General features: G+C 42.6%; 2 protein-coding genes across 2 annotated transcripts; both read right to left on the bottom strand.

Moving 5' to 3' along the window:
• Positions 1 to 648: 648 nt before the first annotated feature.
• LOC108150821 (larval cuticle protein A2B) lies at positions 649 to 3732 on the bottom strand. Its single transcript, XM_017279128.2, has 5 exons — positions 3640 to 3732; positions 3417 to 3567; positions 2975 to 3071; positions 2664 to 2912; positions 649 to 1041 (listed from the first exon to the last, which is right to left on the bottom strand). Exons 2-5 carry the CDS (start codon positions 3504 to 3506, stop codon positions 890 to 892), a joined length of 588 nt encoding a protein of 195 aa, XP_017134617.1. The 5' UTR covers positions 3507 to 3567; positions 3640 to 3732; the 3' UTR covers positions 649 to 889.
• A 6001-nt stretch (positions 3733 to 9733) lies between these two features.
• Positions 9734 to 11212, bottom strand: LOC108153740 (cuticle protein 7). The gene is made up of 3 exons (XM_017283870.2): positions 11104 to 11212; positions 10864 to 10992; positions 9734 to 10649 (listed from the first exon to the last, which is right to left on the bottom strand). Exons 1-3 carry the CDS (start codon positions 11116 to 11118, stop codon positions 10242 to 10244), a joined length of 552 nt encoding a protein of 183 aa, XP_017139359.1. The 5' UTR covers positions 11119 to 11212; the 3' UTR covers positions 9734 to 10241.
• Between the last annotated feature and the right edge of the window lie 7894 nt (positions 11213 to 19106).

Genomic DNA, 19106 nt, shown 5'->3' with positions numbered 1-19106 from the left:
AGAAAAGTATATATTATAGAAGCATGATGTTGGTAAAATCTATTTGGAAGTAGTATCCAGCTAGACAGATATTAAAGTTGTGAACGCAGTCGGCAGACAAAAGATCCACTATAAAGCCAGTGCAGATCCTTTGGCCCACTCCAAAAAAAAATCAACATACAGTCTGAAAACCCGTTTTGAGCTATCTAAATATGCGACACTAAACAATCGAAAATGAGCAGTCCCAAAATTCCACTTCCGAACACTTAAAAGGGTGCAGCAGGTGCTTCACAGAAAATAAGCGATTGCAGAAAGATAGAGCCCGGCTTCTCCGTTAACCAGAGCCATGGCCTGGCACCTATCTATATAAAATGCATGGCAAGGAAGGATGCAGGCGATTCAAAGGAGGGATACGATTCCATTTTATATTCTCTGTCTGAGGTTCGGACTCAGAGTTCGAATTTCCTTGGATGATATTTATTTGATTCTAAGAGTCTATGTATATTCCTTTTATTTTGGAATAAAGGACGAGAGTAGTCTTTTGTTTATTTATTAATCGATACGATTTGTAAATATAAAAAAAGATATTCAATAAATCCATCAGAATTTAATGTTAAACAACGAAGTTTATTATCTTTTTCTCTTGAAGTTGAAAGAAAAACACAGTTATTTTCATATTTCCACTTACAAAAATATCTTTTCCGAAACTTTATTATACAGAAATTTTCACATAACTTAAGTAAGATTAACCTCGTCGTTTTCCTCTTCGTTTGTGGTCCAGATCTCGGCGTAGATCTCAAAGATCTTAATGCAAGCTACACTGAGAAAAGCCATCAAAATGTTTTGGGGAAGAGTTAGAACTAAATTTGCTTAACAAAACTAAGAAAAAAAATCGCGGCGAGTGGGCTGTTTAGTAGTGGCCCGCATAAGGACTCGCATAGTGTCCGTAGTTTCCGGAATCGTACTGGGGAATATACTCGTACTGTTGTCCCTGGTTGTAGTAGCCATCGTCATAGTCGTAGTGGATGGGGGCAGCAGGCGCTGGGGCATAATGCTTGGACACTTGAAGATTGAATATATTCAGGCATTAGCATTGGATGTGGGGTTGGGGGCTGGCTTAAATTTATTTCGATTTCTGTGGCTCTTGTTGCAATAATGACCGACAAAAAAAAGTCAGTGTGGTAACAGCTGTTGCCGGCTGTCTTTCTGCTATTGCTGGTAAGTAGCTCCACAAAGCAAACAAAGCCAACAAAATACTATTTCAATGCTGAACAAGCAATTTTCTTGGCAATTTCTTTTGGCTGGCTACTTTTTTTTCTTTGCCAATAAGTTTTTGTGCACGAGTTTTGTTAAGTCAATTGGTCACAGGTGCTGTTCAGATTGAGATATTAGTTTGTTGTACTCTTAAGGAGGGTATTTATGACTTTGATTAGATGTTTGCCATGTAGAGTACTATTTCCCAAAGGTGAAAAGATATACAGCTGAAATTTTGTACAGATTATGATGACAATATCCTGTGTTTTTAATAGGAAAAATGTTTTTGGAAGGGTATCGAAGTCTTCGGGCCCTTTTTTCTCGTTTTTGCTCATTTTTCTAGTTGGCTTTTCTTTATCGTATTTTGTATGCAAAAAGCGTCTGTGATTAAGTTCGCTGCCTAAGTCTTTTGTTTGGGCGTTGGTTTCTTTCGCTGTGCGTTTCGCTGTGCGTTTCGCTGTGCGTTTCGCTGATAATTCTCAATTAACATTGCACCGCAGCACCCACAACAATTATGAGTTTTCACATGTATTCACCATGCATCCACCATGTATTCGTTTCCCAAGCCTCCAACAACAAAGCATTGCGACATTGAGAAAATTATGTTGAAGTCTTTATGGGGGAGTACTGCTGGGACTGGGGAGAATGGAAATTTTTGAAGAAGAGGCAGCAATTTTCCATGAAATATGTGTTGTGGCTGCTGTGTGTGTTGTTTTTTTTTTTTGGAAAGATGATGCACTGACATAATCTTTGTGGGAAATACGAACCGAAAGTGCAACCTGCACAAAAACAAAGCCAGATCTTTGGCTCAGATCGCAGTAAAAGTGAGGTAACCGTTTGGTGGGCGTGTCGTAGATTAGTCAACCATGTTATGTTACACATTCGTGGGCCAGTTCCGCCCCTCCAGGCCATTAGCAAGTGATTCAGCTTAGCCGCTCGAGTGCGCCGCTCGCATATACGTATGATATGTGCAATTTATTGAATGAATTTGACAATGCAACTGCCACCCAAGCTAGAAATCGATGATTACAATGGAATTATGGTAAGATATTCAGTACAAAGAAGGCAGCGACAAACTCAGACTCAGACTCAGACTCAGTAGGCTGCATAGTAATCAACTCCAAGATCATCATCATCAGCATCGTCTTCGTCTGGGCGCAATTTGCGATATTGATTGTTCAGATAGTTGGCATGACGCCTGAACAGCTTTAGCATGCGATAGGTGTTCATGCCTAGAAGAGCAAGCAGAGATCAGGTGGAATTGGGTGGGTGGAACCACAATATCATCAGCTACTACCTACTACTTGGGTGTGGGATTGGGTGAGAAGAAGAAGTGCGACCAAGGTGAAATTGAGGTGAAGGCCAACTAGGAAGGTGCTTCTAATCCCCCAAACTAAGAGCTGTAAAATCTCCTGTTGCAGAAAACTCACCATAGGGCGCCGGGGAGGCAGCCACCACCAGTGGTGCAGCGGCCACAGGTGCCACATGATTCACATAGTGCGGCTGCGGCTCGTAGTGGCTGAGAATGGGCTTGTGGGCCACAATCGGCTTTGCCACCAAAGCCTGGGCATGGACAGTGGGTCCGGACTTGGTCACAACAGCATTGAAGCCATGAATGGAGTCCGCCGTGTAGTCCACAGTGCGGATGGAACCATCGGGCTCAACCAAAGAGTACTGGCCTAAAGGAGGAAAATTTAATGATTAACAAACTGTTTTGATGGAGCTGTTCCACCAGTATTACCCTTGACAACATCTCCATCGCGGGTCTCATGCTGGGATTTCACATCTCCTGTGGTGTGATCGGCCACGCCATAGTTGAAGGCATATTTGGGATGATCCTGATGCAGAAAAAGATAGGATAATATATAGCAGTGTAAGAATTACTTAATTGGAAAAGGAAGCTTAGCTTCGAATTACAAACTATATTGAAATCAATATGGATAGGGATCCTCGGTACACAGAAAATGGCTTCGAAGAGTCCTTGCATTTGAATCAACATTTAATACTTCAAATTTGGAATCAGATTACTTTAATTTATATTTTTTAATTGTGGTTTCACTTTTGGAGCTAATTTCATCTCATGAAGGTCCTCAATTGGCTTCCCACATTCTTTCACATTGATAAACCATTTTTTGTTTGTTTTCATCCTTTATAGTCCTTATTTTATTCCAATAATAACTCACATAGTAGTCCAGAGCATATCCTGGTCGAGCTACAGCAACACTGGCGAACAGAGCCAACGAAAGGATCACAAAGCACAAGATATTTGCCATTTTATATATTGGGCTATTTATTTTCTGTTTCAAAATTGATTTGAGATGGAGAAAATATGTGCTAAAAAAAAAAACACAGAAACAAAGTTCGTTAAAAAAACTCCACGGGGATTTTTAGTCTTTGAAGATTTACTTGGAGTATTTCAACGGCACTAGATACAAACGCTGCGAAGTTGCCCGGAATACTGTGGCGGTTCTGAAAGCCAGTTTCCATTAAATAAGCGCGAAAATGTGCGAAAGCCACTGGCAGAGCAGTCGACAGAGCAGTCAACGGCAGAGCAGTCGACAGAGGCACCACAATGCCAAGACTTTTGATTTCTCAGTCACTCAACTGTGGCGAATGCTGCCCCCACGGCGGTGCTCCAGCTCTGCTCTCAGGTCTGCCACAGCGCTGCTCCAGCTCTGCCTGTCTTTCCGCAACAGTCTGCCACACTCTTCCACACTCTTTGTTCCAGCTCTGATCCACTCTGCAACAGAGTCTGCCATGGTGGTGCCATGTGAATGAAGCTGGATGTTACAGCATGGAGTGGCAGCCATGGGATGTTGCCCCACTGAATGGGGTGGCACGGCGGCCCCCGATTGAATGGGGTGTCGTTGTTGTTTGTTGTCTACCAATTGGCGACACATTTCTCAAAATCAGCTACCAATCCCATGACGTTTCTGAGACAAGACAGTCACTTCTCTTCAGAATTATGCGAGATTAATCATTCGAGTTAATCATGAATTTCCTTGATTTCTGCAAGAAATGATTGTTGGCCCAAAAGCAAGACCAATTGAGTTAACAACTTAATTCTCAATCAAGTAACAAAAACCGAAATCGAAACCGAAAATTAATCGTTAAGTCTCCAAGAACCGAATCTCAAACTAAATCAAATACGAATCGGGTCAAGTTGCAACTGGCAATTGCAGTTGCAGCGTACAATACGAGGGCCTAGTTATTTGGCACATGCGAAATTCTCAGTGATCTACTTCAATGACAGCAATGGCAGCCAGCAACTACAGTAAAAACTGCTGCCACTGGACCTCTCTATGGGGTCTCTGGCTCACAGCATTCAGCCGAAGGTCAAGCGCATTATGCCAGACTCTAGACGTGGCTGCCATTTTGGCCCAGGCCTCAAATGAAAGCAAAAGTCGCTTAGAAACGAACGATTTATGACAATCTGCAAATTAAATGAATCGTATTCCTTAGCTGGTTCTAGAACTGACCTTTCGGTTAGCATTAGGTATTTACTGTATTGAGGGAGAAGGGGTTTCAGCAGATCAAAAAGAAGATACTTGTATGATGTGGATACTTGTAATTCAAATAATGTGGATACTGTGGATTAAGTAAACCTAAAAAGATGTTGCTTGAGATGTCATGACTGTTGCTTAAAGATTCAAAGTTCTAACATCTTCCAACAGATTTTTTCCAATCCCAAACAAAAACCCCAAACTGAGACAGATTTTCAATCAATAATCTTTACGTTTATGCACATCCTTGAACCGCGACGAGAACGTGCCAATTGCGGTCTGTCCATTAGACAACAAACCAATTTTAAATATTGTCGAACCGCAAATGAGTCGGCAGTGATTTGTGCAAGTTTTTGCGGCTCAAATAGTACTCGTAATGTTAGCTGCTTTAATGCAATGTTTAGGTCAACATTTCTTGTGGATTTTCACATAATTAACCGCTGCGAGGGGCGGTGCTAGAGACTCTAATTAAACGCGTGGAGGGAGAGCTTCAGCCATAATCTGAAACTGACCTGACCAGAAAAAAAAAGAAGTAAACCTCCTATGGAAACCAGAAAAAAAGCCTGAAACAACCTTCGGAGTGGCATGAAAACAATTGTCTCCAATTTTTTTTGGCTTCGACTGCGGTTTTTTTAAAACTAAATACTAGATTAAGTCAATTTGCATGCCGCCAAAGTATTTTGCTACCTAGACTTGGGAAAATTCAACTAACCAACGATTGTCGGCGTTTTCCGAAGGTTTTCCATATGCAGTCGGAGTCTTTTTCTAGTTCTTTTTGCTGGCCTGTAAGTAGACATCATGACACATGTGCGTGGCTGGGTATTGTTTCGCTTTTTTGGGAATTAACTTAAACATACTCGCGTTTAAGTTGCGGTAAAACTTGGCAAATATTCATAAATAGGGGATATTTATGACGTTAAATGGGTCTGGGTGAAGGGCAGTTTAGAAGGGGACTCAAGAGTGGTATGCGATCAAGCTGGAATGGATTTGAATGGAGAAATTACTTGAACAAATATCTGTTTGGAGAAATCTTTTATAGATTGAAGTCCTTTGAAGTAGCTCCAGAACGTATTTTCCATCAGCCTCCACCAGCCTCAATGGAAAATCTCTCTTCTCTCTGGAAACCCCGCCTTCAGAGTGAATAGCACCTCATTGGCAAACCAAAGCCATTCTGCAGTCAAGTGCGACACTCAAGGGAATCGGCAGTGCAATTTTTGCCATGAGGCCGCACATTTAGCATTAAGCAGCTTGGATCATGGCTGAAATGGCTCCCCCCCACCCTGAATGGTGACTTTGACTTGGTTTACTTTCGGTCACCTAATTCCAGCTTGTTTGCACACCGACTAATTTGACAATGGAGCGGACAGGGCACCACTCGGCAACGTTCGACAAGGGGCTTGCTTGCAACATGGGGAATGAAATGAGTCTGGAATGACTATCCGGCCAAGGTGCGAATGTTGCAAGTCAAGCGCTTGAGTGTGGGCGGATGGTGTGCTACTCTTTTTCTCTGCTTGCCGCTGTCATTGTTGTCGCCCTTAGTTGGCCATGGTTGAGTGCCCCAGCGCACTGCCGCATCTCCAATTGAGTGACCATTGTTAGCCAGGTAGCCGTAGCCCTGTGTTACAGTATGACCCGTGGCAAATGCGTTCGCTGTAATAAAATGCAAATGAATGGAGCCGCGGGCTGGGCTGAGCTGGGCCGGGCTCCATCTCTGGGCCTGGGCTCTGCTATAAATTTCAAGCGAATTCTTCGCACCTTTTCAGCCAATTTGTTGCAGACTGTTTGCCATGCATCAAATTAACGGCTCAAATAATCCAGTTAACATTGTTATATAATTGACTCTGACAGTCGGTGGGCCGTGATTATGCACGGCTCTCTTCTCTCCAGCGAATAATGGCATGCATTTTCCATTATTTATGCGCGCTTCTACTTAACTTCTATTTGATTATGTCCGATCGGTACTTGTACAACATTATTCACTAATTAATGGAATTTTTCAATTACGCAGACAGCCAGACGACATTTAGCGTTTTTACAGTGGTTTATAGAAGGTTTTCAAAGGGAGATTTCGAAATAAAAGCAGCTCTGAATGAGTATCGCTGGATGTGCGTAATATGGTAAGGATATTTTAATTTTGAATCATAGCTTCATAGTATTTTGTAAAACATATTTTTTCATCCATAGAAAATGCCAAATATGCATAATCAACTTTCATTTCGTTTATATTTTATGAAGTTTATTAAGTTTTTTTCATTGTTTGTAATTCCATTCATAATTGATGCAAATGCATGCCATATGGAAATCCAATCACAACTCCTTTAAAAATGATCTCCATTTATAGAACAAATTTACATGCTCGAACAAATTTTTCAGCAATAGTTTCACACTGTGCCACACAGCCACAAAACAAATCTCTCGACACGACAAGCAAGAGTACGTGTATCTCATCCTCTTCTCGCCGAACGAAACCAGTAGCTATTTTATTATCTATAAATTGTATCGGCATCGATCGATGCATATCTTTGAGGTTGTATCTTAATGCTGCCGCAACAGAGAGACTAGCACAGAGAGATATTCGTACAGAAACTGCAATCGATACCATATAGAGAGCACGTGTTGGCGACAGTTTATTGAGGCAGTCATCTTGAATGTCAACTAGTTATAGTCTCTCGAAAAAATAAACAGCAAAATTGAAAACTAAAGCTTTAGTAACTGTCATTCATCGATGAAGAAGTTGGTGGCTAACTAAAGGTTATTGGAGCACTGCATGTAGATACACATACCGGTACGAGTACTTTTGAGTCCGATTCAAGTTTCCATTCCATTTGGCATTGAGCGGAGTTACATGGGAGTTTTGGCATAGCAGAATCAGTGGATCTCAGGGGGGAAGTAGAATTACTCTCCATACTCGAGTTGGATCTAGTTAGCCAGCGGAAACTTCCTTCCGGCATTTCCCATCAGCCTGACCTTAACTGCTGGTGAATCCGCACCCCAAAGGCGGCAACTGTCGGATTCGGTTCTTCGGTCGCATTTAGACTCTCTAGCTAATTAATGGACTCCACGTATGAGATATTTACCCTTTTGTTTTTTCTGTTTTGCGTACATTTAAACGCTTCGCTGATTCCAGATCTCGGATAAACGCTTCTTCCCCCAACCAGAGCATTTGCACTGTTTTCATGGGTGTCTCTATTCGGATTGTTAGACATTTGTTTAGCCAGGTCCACGTTGTGCCCATTAAGAGATCAATATTTCGCTTTGTTGCTGGCGTTCGCACGTTAAAAGTGACGGAAATGACAAGATTTGTTGCATGCGGAAGCATCTCTTCTGACTTAAATGTTTCAAAGTTATGGTTTATTGTCTTTTGTAGAGAGAGTGACGCCCCCGAACTTGTGACCGCATTGGGTGGCAGCTTGTTTACCAACAGAAAAAGCAGGGGCATCTATTTGTGGTTTTCTTCCAAGGGGAGAAAAATGAGTAAGATGATATATAAGGGTTTTGTGAGTGACTGTAATAGTTATTGACGATTGTTTAGAGTGGTATATGAAATGGAGTTTGGAATTAGCAGCAAAAGTTATATGAACATCTGATGTTCCGATAATTATCGCGGTATTGTTTTACGCAGACTTTTCAAAACGTCCGTGACATTTTGAATTTCCCGCCTATTAACTGATAGACCAACACTGCTTATGTCAACAGGCATCTGTCAGTTGGCTCCTGTCAAAATTTAAAGAAGCTGCGTTACTTAGTATGTGTTTGACAGCCCTTGATAGCAGACTTCCGATAATCACCCCAAAAGTTCCCATTTTTGTGTATAACCCACACAAAATTGGTGAATATAGGACCACCATATCATAGCTGACACAAGAACGAAATATTGATTATAGATATCACCCTTTGGCTTGCTGAAAAAACAAATTTTTTGAACAGGGCGAGCTTTTGAAGTTTTCATCTCATTTAAGTCGGCAATGTGCGCACTTGCACCGGTGCAACGTGTCTGTTTTTCAGAGCTTTTAAATAAGTTTTCCGCTCGGCTTTCGGCTACTTTGTGCGGGTGGCCTAAGTCTACCGTACTCATAGATTGATATTTTCCAAGTCTTTGGCTAAAGCTTTTGGGTCCTCTTATATGATATTTCATTAACTAAAAATTCAGTTATTCAAAAGCTATCTTAGAAAATAGCCTAAAAGTATACAAACATATCAAACACGTATCTAACGGTCTTGCAGAAACGTTTTAAAGCTCAAATTCATCTTTTGAACAAATGATGCCTAAAAGAAAACTATGGATTCCGCTTTAAACAGTTAGAAGGAAATTTTATCCCTGATCCTTACGAATAATCTCGCTATTTCTATATATTTATTAGTGTAATTTGAAATATTGTCCATTCTGTCATTTCAAAAGCAAGTAAGAAATGTATTAACATAAATACCATTGAATTGTAAACCTGAATATAATATGAATATTTGAGCACTAAAGAATCTATGCCAAACTAGCTTTGATAGTCACAATTTGAAGATCAATAGTATTTCCAAAATGTATGTCAAGGCGACTCCAAATCCATCTACCGATCAACATGCACGTGTCTCAATTTGACGGAGACATTACCAGACAGTGTTCTTCAATTTACAGATAATAATAGCTTGTTATTTATTAATTTAATGCTAATCAATTGGCAGTGCTTACCTTCACCTTTTATATCTACCGCCCACAAATTATCCAAGCCGATAATTGTCAATCAACGGACATGATCTCTAGCCAGTCGATCTACCCATCAATTTCCATAACTCTCATAAATTATTGCAATCATAATTAGAGATAGTAAATAGAATCGATTGCTAATCGAAAGTGAATGTGTTCATGACTGTATTCATGATCCAATCAGTTCCGTTGAAGGAAATCTTTGAGTTTCTTGGGTTTTTGTCATTCACTAAATTTTGTATTCAGCTTTAGACTTAAATTAGACAGAAAATTGTTTTTTTTTTTTATAATACAATATATGTATAAATTGTTCATTTTTTTATTGGTTTTTGTTCATTTTTTCTTCATCTTTTTTCAGGTTGGTGTCGTGTGGGCGTGGCATGATGGGCTGCGCTGCTGGGGCTTTCATCGTTCTTCACTCGCTTTTTTTTACAACTTATGTACAACAAAAAGAGAAGTTTAAAATATTACAAACAAAAAGAGAATTGCGCGAAAGCTGAGACAGAGACGGCAATGGTGTGGTGTGAGGGAGATAGACAGATGCATAGAGGTGATAGAGTGCGAGAGAGAGAACAAGGCTGATTATACCTTCTCCCTCGCTCTTATTTACACATGGTAATGATGGACATGACTTGATTCTGTTCTGAGTATTGGAGCAGGCTTCATCAGTAGATCGATCATCCGTTTTCCATTCGGTTTTTGTGAGGTCGTCAACGTGCTTAATAAATTACAGAAGAGTGGTGTGGTGGTGGTGGTGTGGTGGTTGCATGGTGGCAAGTGGGTGGCTGGGTATCCTCCCTCCATTCTCCTTAGTAGTGGGCCACATGCGCGTGGGCGTTGTGGGTGGCATAGCCGTAGGCGGGCACGGCGGCATGATGCGCCAGAGACCCGCCATAGGGCACAGCGGGAGCGGCAGACAGATGGTGAGCAATGGACGGGCCATGGGACAGCAGTGGGGCGGAATGGGCCAGCACTGGAGCGGCATGAGCGACCACAGCTGGTGCGGAATGGTGGATGGTGGGGGCAGTCTTGTGCACCACTGCGTTGAAGCCGTTGTGGTCATCGGCGGTGTACTCCACGGTGCGCACCGAACCATCGGGCTCCACCAGGGAGTAGGATCCCTTCACAACATCACCGTCGCGCACCTCATGCTGGGACTTGACATCACCGGTGTGGGAGTCGGCCACGCCGTAGTTGTAGTGGTACTTGGGGTACGCCTGTGGATAGTACAAGATCCAGGTGTTAATTTAATGTGCATGCCACACGCCACCATCAACACTTGCAACACCGACGCCGCCGCGGGCTATGCTAATGGACAGTCGTGGGAAAATCTCCAAATGTCAAAAGCAAAGGCCCACGACCCTGGCCCACAGGCCAGACCAGACGGTGTTGGAAAGTGTACCAAAAGAATGGTAATGGTCCCATTCTTACATGATAGTCAATTCCCTCATCCTGATGTCCATGGCCAGCATAGATGGCTGGGGCAGCGGCGTAGAGACCAGCACCGCCGTGCAGGACACCGGCGGAGGCCACGCTGAGGACAGCCAGGCAGATCAAGGACTGTACACAGAAAAAAAAAAAGAAAAAAAGGGGTTAGGTTCGAGCACATGAACACGAGAACAGCGAAAGGTTATTGTATGTATATCGTTCGATTGATCCTTTTTCACTCACTTTGAAGAAAGCCATTTGAATGGTTTTGGATTTTTTGGAGTTCGGTTTGTTAGAGCCGCGAGTGTATGCGATGTTGAGCTGGATTCAACTGATAACTAGAACCAGAAGGAGCCCGCTTTTATATACAAGACAACGCCCGAGCTGCCTCACGAACCACAGCGAGCCAAACCGAAGAGAGCCAAAGTTGAACGCAAAGCGAGCGAATCGGTCAGCAAAAACAAAAACAACGAAGCAACGGCTGCCGCTGCGCAGACGAGAAGCCCATGAAGTTGCTCTCCTCTCCTCTCTCTCTGTACCAACAGTAACGTCGAAGCCGACGCCAACGCTGGCTCACAATCATTTTGTGCTTTATGAAAAACGAGAGTGAAGTTCAGTTAGATGTAGAGCACTGCTGTCAAGGTGTGCTAACTAAAGGTGAGGTGCACACTGCACTCGAACAATATTCTTGTGCATACAAAACAGAGACGGAAAGAGGGAGACCGTGTAGTGGCCATAATTATCGAATCGAAATGCATTAGTATCCTCACCTTATTTTAACACACCTTGTGGATGATTACTGTCTCTGCTGCTGCGCTGCTGTGGTTTGCTGCTCTCTGCTTTGGCTGGAAGCTGTCTGATTTGTGAGATAACTGTTGATCGACTCAGGCTGGAAAGGGAACAATAGTTGGGAATTGTGTTGACAAAAGGGAGTACTATGGGAAAGATAAGACAGCCCAAAGCCTTAATTAAATAGGTAAGGAATTTCTACGAAATTAACCCATGAAAATATAATGGAAGCAGGAGTAACAAAAACAATCCCCATTTATTGTGCATTAACAAATCATATTAATTATAAAATCATGATCAGTCTATAACAAAAAATTAGCTTAACTATCTATGAGTATTCGCTTCCATCTCCCATCACGATTAATTGAAATGGCCTCTCTAATCTCCCATCTGGCTGCTCCCTCGCATAGAAAAATCCTCCAGCACGAATAAAATTAGCCACAAACTAAATATATTTATGTATAAAACAAAACAATGGCTTCTATGGCAACTAAAAATTGCATTTTTGGTGGGCGGAGGTGTTGCCCCAGCCGCTGCCCCTGTCCCGCCATCAGATTGTTGCATGTTGCAATTTGTTCGCCGCGGCTCTCTGGCTCTCCCATACAATATTTTGTCTATGTTCTATGGATTTTTTTTCCCTCCGCCCGAATGCTGGGCGTCGTCGATCAGAGCTTCCACGTAATGTTGCTAATGCTAAGAGTATTTTTAATTTTTTTGTTTTTTAATTGCCATGTAGGCCGTTTTGCTTATTAAACCAGAGAGTGGAGTGGGGGGCCTCTGTTGAAGACGTTGCCGAAGTGGGGCGCAGCATGGCGCCACATCATTATGGCCAAAACTCCTCCAATGCAACCCTGACTCATTACCAGGCCAAAAAGTACTTTGTTTTGTCATATTTTGAGCTCTGCCTCGCTTTGTTTTATGTTTTATGGCATATTTTCTGGTCTCTAGTCTTATGCGACGTACTTGCCCTGCTTTGCCTCATTTTATAAATCGTCTCGAATTAGTAAGCTCGACTTTGACTGTGTTTTTGTCTCCATCTACGTGTCTGTCTGTCAGCCTGGCTGTTTGTCTATCTGTCCCGCTCTGGGCTGTACTAAAAAAAATTGAAGCAATCATCTCAAGGTTATCACGACAAAGCGACGACCAGCAGCAAACGACGTGTAACGGATCACTGATCACTGATTACTAACAGTTGTAACCGACACAGGAGTGCAGTAAGAAAAAGGTGGTTAAAAGGGTTTATGGATACAAAAAGAGGGTACAGATTACAGGAGGTATAAAAGCTCTAACAGGATCCCCAAAATGACTCACCACCACTTGAAAAAATTTCAAAAATTGATGGACGATTGACCCATGCTTATTCAGCATTAAATTAAGTCTTTGATAGTTCACAGACAGACTCTCATGAAAAGTTCCTATTTCATACTCTAAACGAAACAGGTTCTATTACCGATTCACTTCCTTGGCAAGAGGTTGCATTTCCTAGATTCAAACAAACCCGTTACTAAAATGTGTGCAAATTCCTAGACAATCACCAAGCGCACTCTTAGTTCAGAGCATAGACCAGACCAGTGCTGACCCAACAATAACAATAACCAATTTTTGAATGCGAAACCTCTTTGGCCATACTGCTCGTTTCCTTTTTGATTTAATTATTCACCCCATGCTATTCCACTCAAGATTGCAGTACTCCACGTAGATCCGTTCCACATATGAATCTATGAGTCAGGCGAGAAGTTCCAGAAGCCGGGAGACCACCCAGACCAAATCCGATCCAATCCGATCCGATCAGAGCAACAGCCGGATTCGCAGAAATGCAACGCCCAAGTGGCCCGAAGCAGTCGCAATCTTGGCTCAATCTTGGCTCGTCATGAGATCTCTGGGGCTGGCTGGTCACTTGAGGCTGACTGGAGTGCTGTAGAGTAGAGTGGAGTAGTGCGATCTAGGCATATTTTTCTAGCTGCAGTCGTCGTGATTTGGAGGTGTCAGGTAAAAAGTCAGAGAGCATTTGCTTAGCCCACACTGAAAGAAATCTGTTACTAAATATAACAGAACTTAACAGAAGTTAGCTAAATATTCCCCATGTTCATTTACATCCTTATATAGTAAGCTCTTTCAAATATATCTGAGTATTGACTGCACATTTACTTAAATATATTTTTTCTCAGTGTTTTTTGCTCAGAAATGCCTCTAGTTGATATATATTCAAGCAAATTTGTTGTAATTAAAGCAATTTGTGTGCGTTGCCTTGTTGCTCAGTCTGTTGGCCACTGATTGAGTGGCAAATGTTTGCAGCTTTCTAGTTACAGTTTTTGTTTCTGTGTGTGTGCAACATGCGGCAGCAATATACGAAACAAGTTCGTTGCCTAAGTCATTCGTTTGATTTGAATTTTTGTTCTGTCAGATCTTTTGCGCAACATTCCCCAGATGGATGTCGGTTCACAAGTCAACAGCAAGCATCACCAGAGTATGAGTATGGCCTGGGCTATAATTTAAATTAATTATGCAAAATTCCAATTGTAATTAACGTATTGAGCTAAACAATACCTGCGATCGACTCATGGCAATTAACATTTACTCATGATTTTTGACCAGCGGCTACCGATCTTTACAAATGCCACAAAAATTGTGGCTGTGGCTTTTGCTATGGCTGTGGCAACCACAATAAAAAAGGGGGAGTAAAAACTGAATAAAAAATGTATTAGCTGCAATAATTGAACAAATGTCTGACCTTGACCAGAGCTCGGCTTGGTATTCATTGTAAGCCAAACTGCAATCACTGAATAAAGAGTAGGAAAAGCTTAATTGATTAATGAAATCATGGAATATGCTTGTCATACAGATTCCGGGGGAATGGGGTTCCATGAAATCTTTAAAGAAAATCTTTCGAACTTCCTTCTGCACCACTTTGAGCCACTTTTCAGCTCGAACGGTAAAGTGCACCCACAAAAATACCTAAGACAACCGCAAGGTCGAATTGTCTATGGGTTTAACCCAAACTTTGATTTCAATTTGATTGAATTTTGGTATGGTTGTGGCTGGCTCCACGCTTTTCCTTTACAAATTGTAATTCCAGTGGAAACAATTTTCGAAAAATTGTAGATTTTAATGCGGGATTTGGGTTCTCTGACAGCTCTTTCAGTGGGCGTGTGGCTTATCAGCTGTCCAATTATATATATTTGGGGGGAGGAGGGGTGGTTAGAGATCCCAAACAGTCAGCAAACAGACAACAGCTTAATCCATGCAATTATGTCGCTCGAAATTTACATAGATCACCTCCATTGTTCGACCCAAACCAGAGGCTTGGACTGGAGACCGAAGACCGACCTTCGGGCCTCGGCCAGGCTTAGAATGGAGACACTCCAAGGCAATTTGCCATGACCAGAGCGGAGCTGGAGCTGGAACAGGCCTGCTCTTAGGTCGAATTTGGCTTGCATTCGGTGGGTTTTTTGCCCCGGCATTTTCGCAATGCATTCACCACCGCCGCCGCGATCCCACAGAGCAGAGTGCAGTGCAGTGCAGCCCCAGAAAAACACTGGGGCTCTGGGCTGAAGAGGGGGCGTGGCAGCTTTACAAAATTTCCGCTTTAGATTTCTCGTATCGAATTCGCTTTTATATGGTTTTGTAATTGTTTGCCCATTGTCATACTCGTACTCACAGTCGTACTCGTAGACGTAGTCGTAGTCGCAGTTGCTGTTGCTGTTGAAATTTGTGGCTCAGTTTGCTGATTTATTGGCTCTCGATAATGTCGGAGATCTCTGTTCATTGTTCAGAAAGGCATGTCCATAATGTTTATCGCATTGTTCTCATTGCCATGTACATATCCGGCTTAGCATTCTAGAAACCAACTTATGATCCTGCCTCTAAAGAGAGATATAAACCGATTGGACTTTGTGTTGTTGCAACAATTTTGAGTGGCAAAACCACAACAGAGATGTCTCAGATGCCGCTTCTTATGATCTGTCTGTGCAGCGCACTCACTCCCCACTCCTCCTCTCTTTGGTTAACCGCAGCACAATTGTTGGCAATCGCTTCTTGCACAACTGACGTGTGGCTGCCCTGTAATCAAAGATTGAAGTCGGCTATAGTACTCGTAGTACCTTTTGGATCTCTGGGGATCTCTCTTGCTCTGGCTCTGGATGCGTGGGTGTCGACGCCTTGTTTCTATCGCCATCATCCAGTAAATTCAATTTTCAGCCACAACACGGCAGACATCAGACAAGTCTGCAAGTCCAGCTACTCACATAGGGTTTAGCCGACAGGAGTACATGCTAGAGGTGGTCCGTGTCTGGCAGAAGGCGTGTTCCTGGTTTATGAACTTCAAGGTGTTGATTTGACTGAAGATTCTAGAGAAACTCACAAAGAACAATGGGTGCTTGAGCTCCATCATGGCTGAGGGAGTGCTGAAATATCTTTAATGCACAGAAAAACCAACCATTAACTACCAAATTTCCTATAATTTCCTTCAACGTTGCTCAAGTCTTTTGTTTGGTTTTGCATAACAAATATTTTGCCACTTGGCAAAACTACCAATCCAACGGGTTAGGCCGGCCCGAACCACTAACTGATTATCCATTGTAATGTAGTTCAAACAGCACATTCACCCATTAACCCACAATTGCCAGCGGACAGAGCCTTTACCCCATTTTTCCCCCATTTTCCATGTTTTACATTTTGACTGGACACACCCCACAGCCCAAGCCATGATTGTCGCTCCCTACAGACTCCCTCCCCCCCCTCTCTTGGAAGATCTATCTATCATATTTAGGCTTGGAAACGATGGCTGACCATTTCTGGGGCGCCCCCAAGGAGCAAATTCGTGAGTTTTTACTATGCACAGCAGATTGCTGGCTGGGGATTATTTATTTTTAAATATTTTAATGACTTTTTTATATGCAGTCGTAGGCCAACACCCTCGCGATAATACCGCTGTCGTTTGTCCCCTGTCCCCTGTTCCCCTGTTCCCCTGTACCCCTGTACCCCTGTCTGGGTTATGCAAGTCCTCTATTTCTATTCTCTACCCCCCCTCTCTGGAGGGGGGCGGCAAAAGACTTTCGAAAGTGGCGGCTGGAAAGACCAGGCGGCTGCAGCTGCTCTGTTGGATTTCGGTTGGATGCAGGCACCGAGGAGATCGAGACAGTTGAGTCGGTTACTCGGTTACTCGGTTGCTAGCAGCTCCACATGACACAATTTGTTAACTAGATTATTATGTAAGGTCTCTCACTCTCTCTCTCTCTCTCTCTCTCTCTCTCTCTCTGTCTGATCAAACAACATGCAAACAGCCGCCTGAATGCATATGCAAAAATAACAATTAGCCATCATTTTGATGCCGGTAACAAGAGTTTGGCTGACTCCACGCTCGAATCTCCACTCCAATTGCAGACAGGCGGAGATGATAATTAAATCTCTTGCGTTTGATGGGTTGCCGGGCGAAATTGAGTTGACATTTTGTGTGAGCCTTGGCTAATTGATGGCCATTCACTTTGATGGAGTTGTGGGGCATAGAAATATATAGCTTTAATAATTAGAAACGCAATGGATAGCCAGTAATATCCTTACAAGGAGCTTCATTCTGTCTTCTTGGTGCATTGATGGATTCATAAACAGTGATTCGCAGTTATTTGCGTGCAAAATTTAGAAACTCTTCTTTCCGCCTATTACATTTGTATATTTTCGAACAAAAATATATATATATATATATTCCAAAAATACCGGCTATAATTAAGGTAAAATCTACTAGTATGATAGACATTCGATAGACATTCATTAGACACAAATGCGGAAGCTGTTTAGTTCTTACTAGAAATAACCCTAATTTAAATTGTTTTTTTTTTCACACTTAATGGATCATTAATTATATGAAAAACAAAAGCCGAACAACACACCTTCGAACATTCATTTCAATTTCGTGCAGACAAAAGTCATAAATAAATATACTCGTACAGCGTATCGACAAAAATCTTGACCAAATTGATCGACAGTTCTTGGCTTATAATCTTTGATATTAAAAGGCAATTCATTTTGGTTTTTCTGCCGAGTGTGTGAGAAGCATTGCAACTCCCAGGCAGCCATGGACAGGCGGTATGATTAATGGGGCTACGCCATTTGAATGTGCCCCATCTGGGGATGGGTCTAGTCTCTTGCTCCCCCTCTCTAATGGCCCGGCAATTGTGGCAATCGCTGTAATTAGCCATCAAGTATCTGTTGTGCAATAGTCCCCGTGTCTTAATTAGTTCATTTGCACAATGTTTGCACTGTCTGAAGCTCCGAAAAATGTGTCAAGTTCATTGTGGAGCACCAGTGGAACACCGGTGGAGCGGAGAGTTCCACGTTTGCTCGGGAAACTTGCTAATCTTAACTGTCGGTTTTTTTATGGGTTTTCCTCAGAGTTGTTTGACCAGCTTGACATTATTTTTCCTCGTTCGCCAACCGAAACGAGTTGTGCGTTTACGCACGTTTTGTGCCATGAATGAATGAGTAAATGAATGAATGAAAATGAAAATAGCTGCGGGCAATTCAATGAGTTGGACAAATGCGCGGCACACGTCGAGCGGCTGGGGCTGGCGTCTTGGCAAATGTCATGTGCGTCGTTAATTTGATCTTAACCAATATCTGGTTTATCCTTCACATTTGGTGGCTCTGCAAGAAATGCTTTACGGAATCCGGCTACGAAAATTACACATTTTAGAGGCAATCCAGCAAAACACTTTGCCTAATGCATTCACATGAGGCACCACCACAGGGCACTGGCACTCCATCATACTCCAACTCCAACTCCGACTCCGACTACAAGTGTGGCCTTGTCAATGCCGTTTCAGAACCATACAAATAATAATAAAACCCGCGCATATCTGGTGCAGACAGCGGCCCGAAACAATTGCGATTGTCTTGCGGCTCTGTGGCTGTGGCTGTGGCAGTTGCAGTTGCAGTGGCACTTGCAGTTGCAGTCTAAAATTTTCTCACACGAGGGATTGAGTCAGGCCCCGCAGAGTGTGTGAGAAATGCCACGATCCCCACCCATCCAACCCAGGCAATTTGTGTTACGATTCCAATTTAATTCTGAACAGAGCCCAGAGCCCAGAGCCCCAGAGTTGAAAAGTTTATGAACATTTTTGCCAGGGCTTAAGACGGCGCTATTTCAGATTTGAAAGTCCAATTAACAAGCAACTTAAACAACTGAATTAAGTTAATTAAATGATCAACTCTATAAGTATTCCCCCGTACTCACACTCACACTAATACTCATACTCGTATTTGGTTTACTTTTACTTTCGTCAGTTTACGTGGCTCTGCTTTGGCCCGCTGATCAATTAATGTGTGACCTTGACTCGGCCGAAATCCAAAAATATTGCCCAGCACTTTGATGCTTAATTATCCGTAAGGTGTGAGGTGTGAGGACGGTGTGGATGGTGAGGGACTCCCCACGGGGGAGTTTAAGTGTAATTTTCAGCCCCAAG

The sequence above is a fragment of the Drosophila miranda genome, chromosome XR, assembly GCF_003369915.1.
Source record: "Drosophila miranda strain MSH22 chromosome XR, D.miranda_PacBio2.1, whole genome shotgun sequence".
Taxonomy (NCBI): Eukaryota; Metazoa; Arthropoda; class Insecta; order Diptera; family Drosophilidae; genus Drosophila; species Drosophila miranda.
This window is presented reverse-complemented; position numbering and strand designations above follow the sequence as displayed.

Excerpts from the sequence above, each read along its gene's own strand:
- LOC108150821 (XM_017279128.2), bottom strand. The coding sequence starts at position 3,506 with ATGGCAAATATCTTGTGCTTTGTGATCCTTTCGTTGGCTCTGTTCGCC. Across the intron at positions 3,072-3,416 it reads GATATGCTCTGGACTACTAT|GATCATCCCAAATATGCCTT; the intron begins GTGAGTTATTAT and ends TTTCTGCATCAG. Across the intron at positions 1,042-2,663 it reads TGCCTCCCCGGCGCCCTATG|TGTCCAAGCATTATGCCCCA; the intron begins GTGAGTTTTCTG and ends TCAATCTTCAAG.
- LOC108153740 (XM_017283870.2), bottom strand. Across the intron at positions 10,650-10,863 it reads ATGAGGGAATTGACTATCAT|GCGTACCCCAAGTACCACTA; the intron begins GTAAGAATGGGA and ends TACTATCCACAG.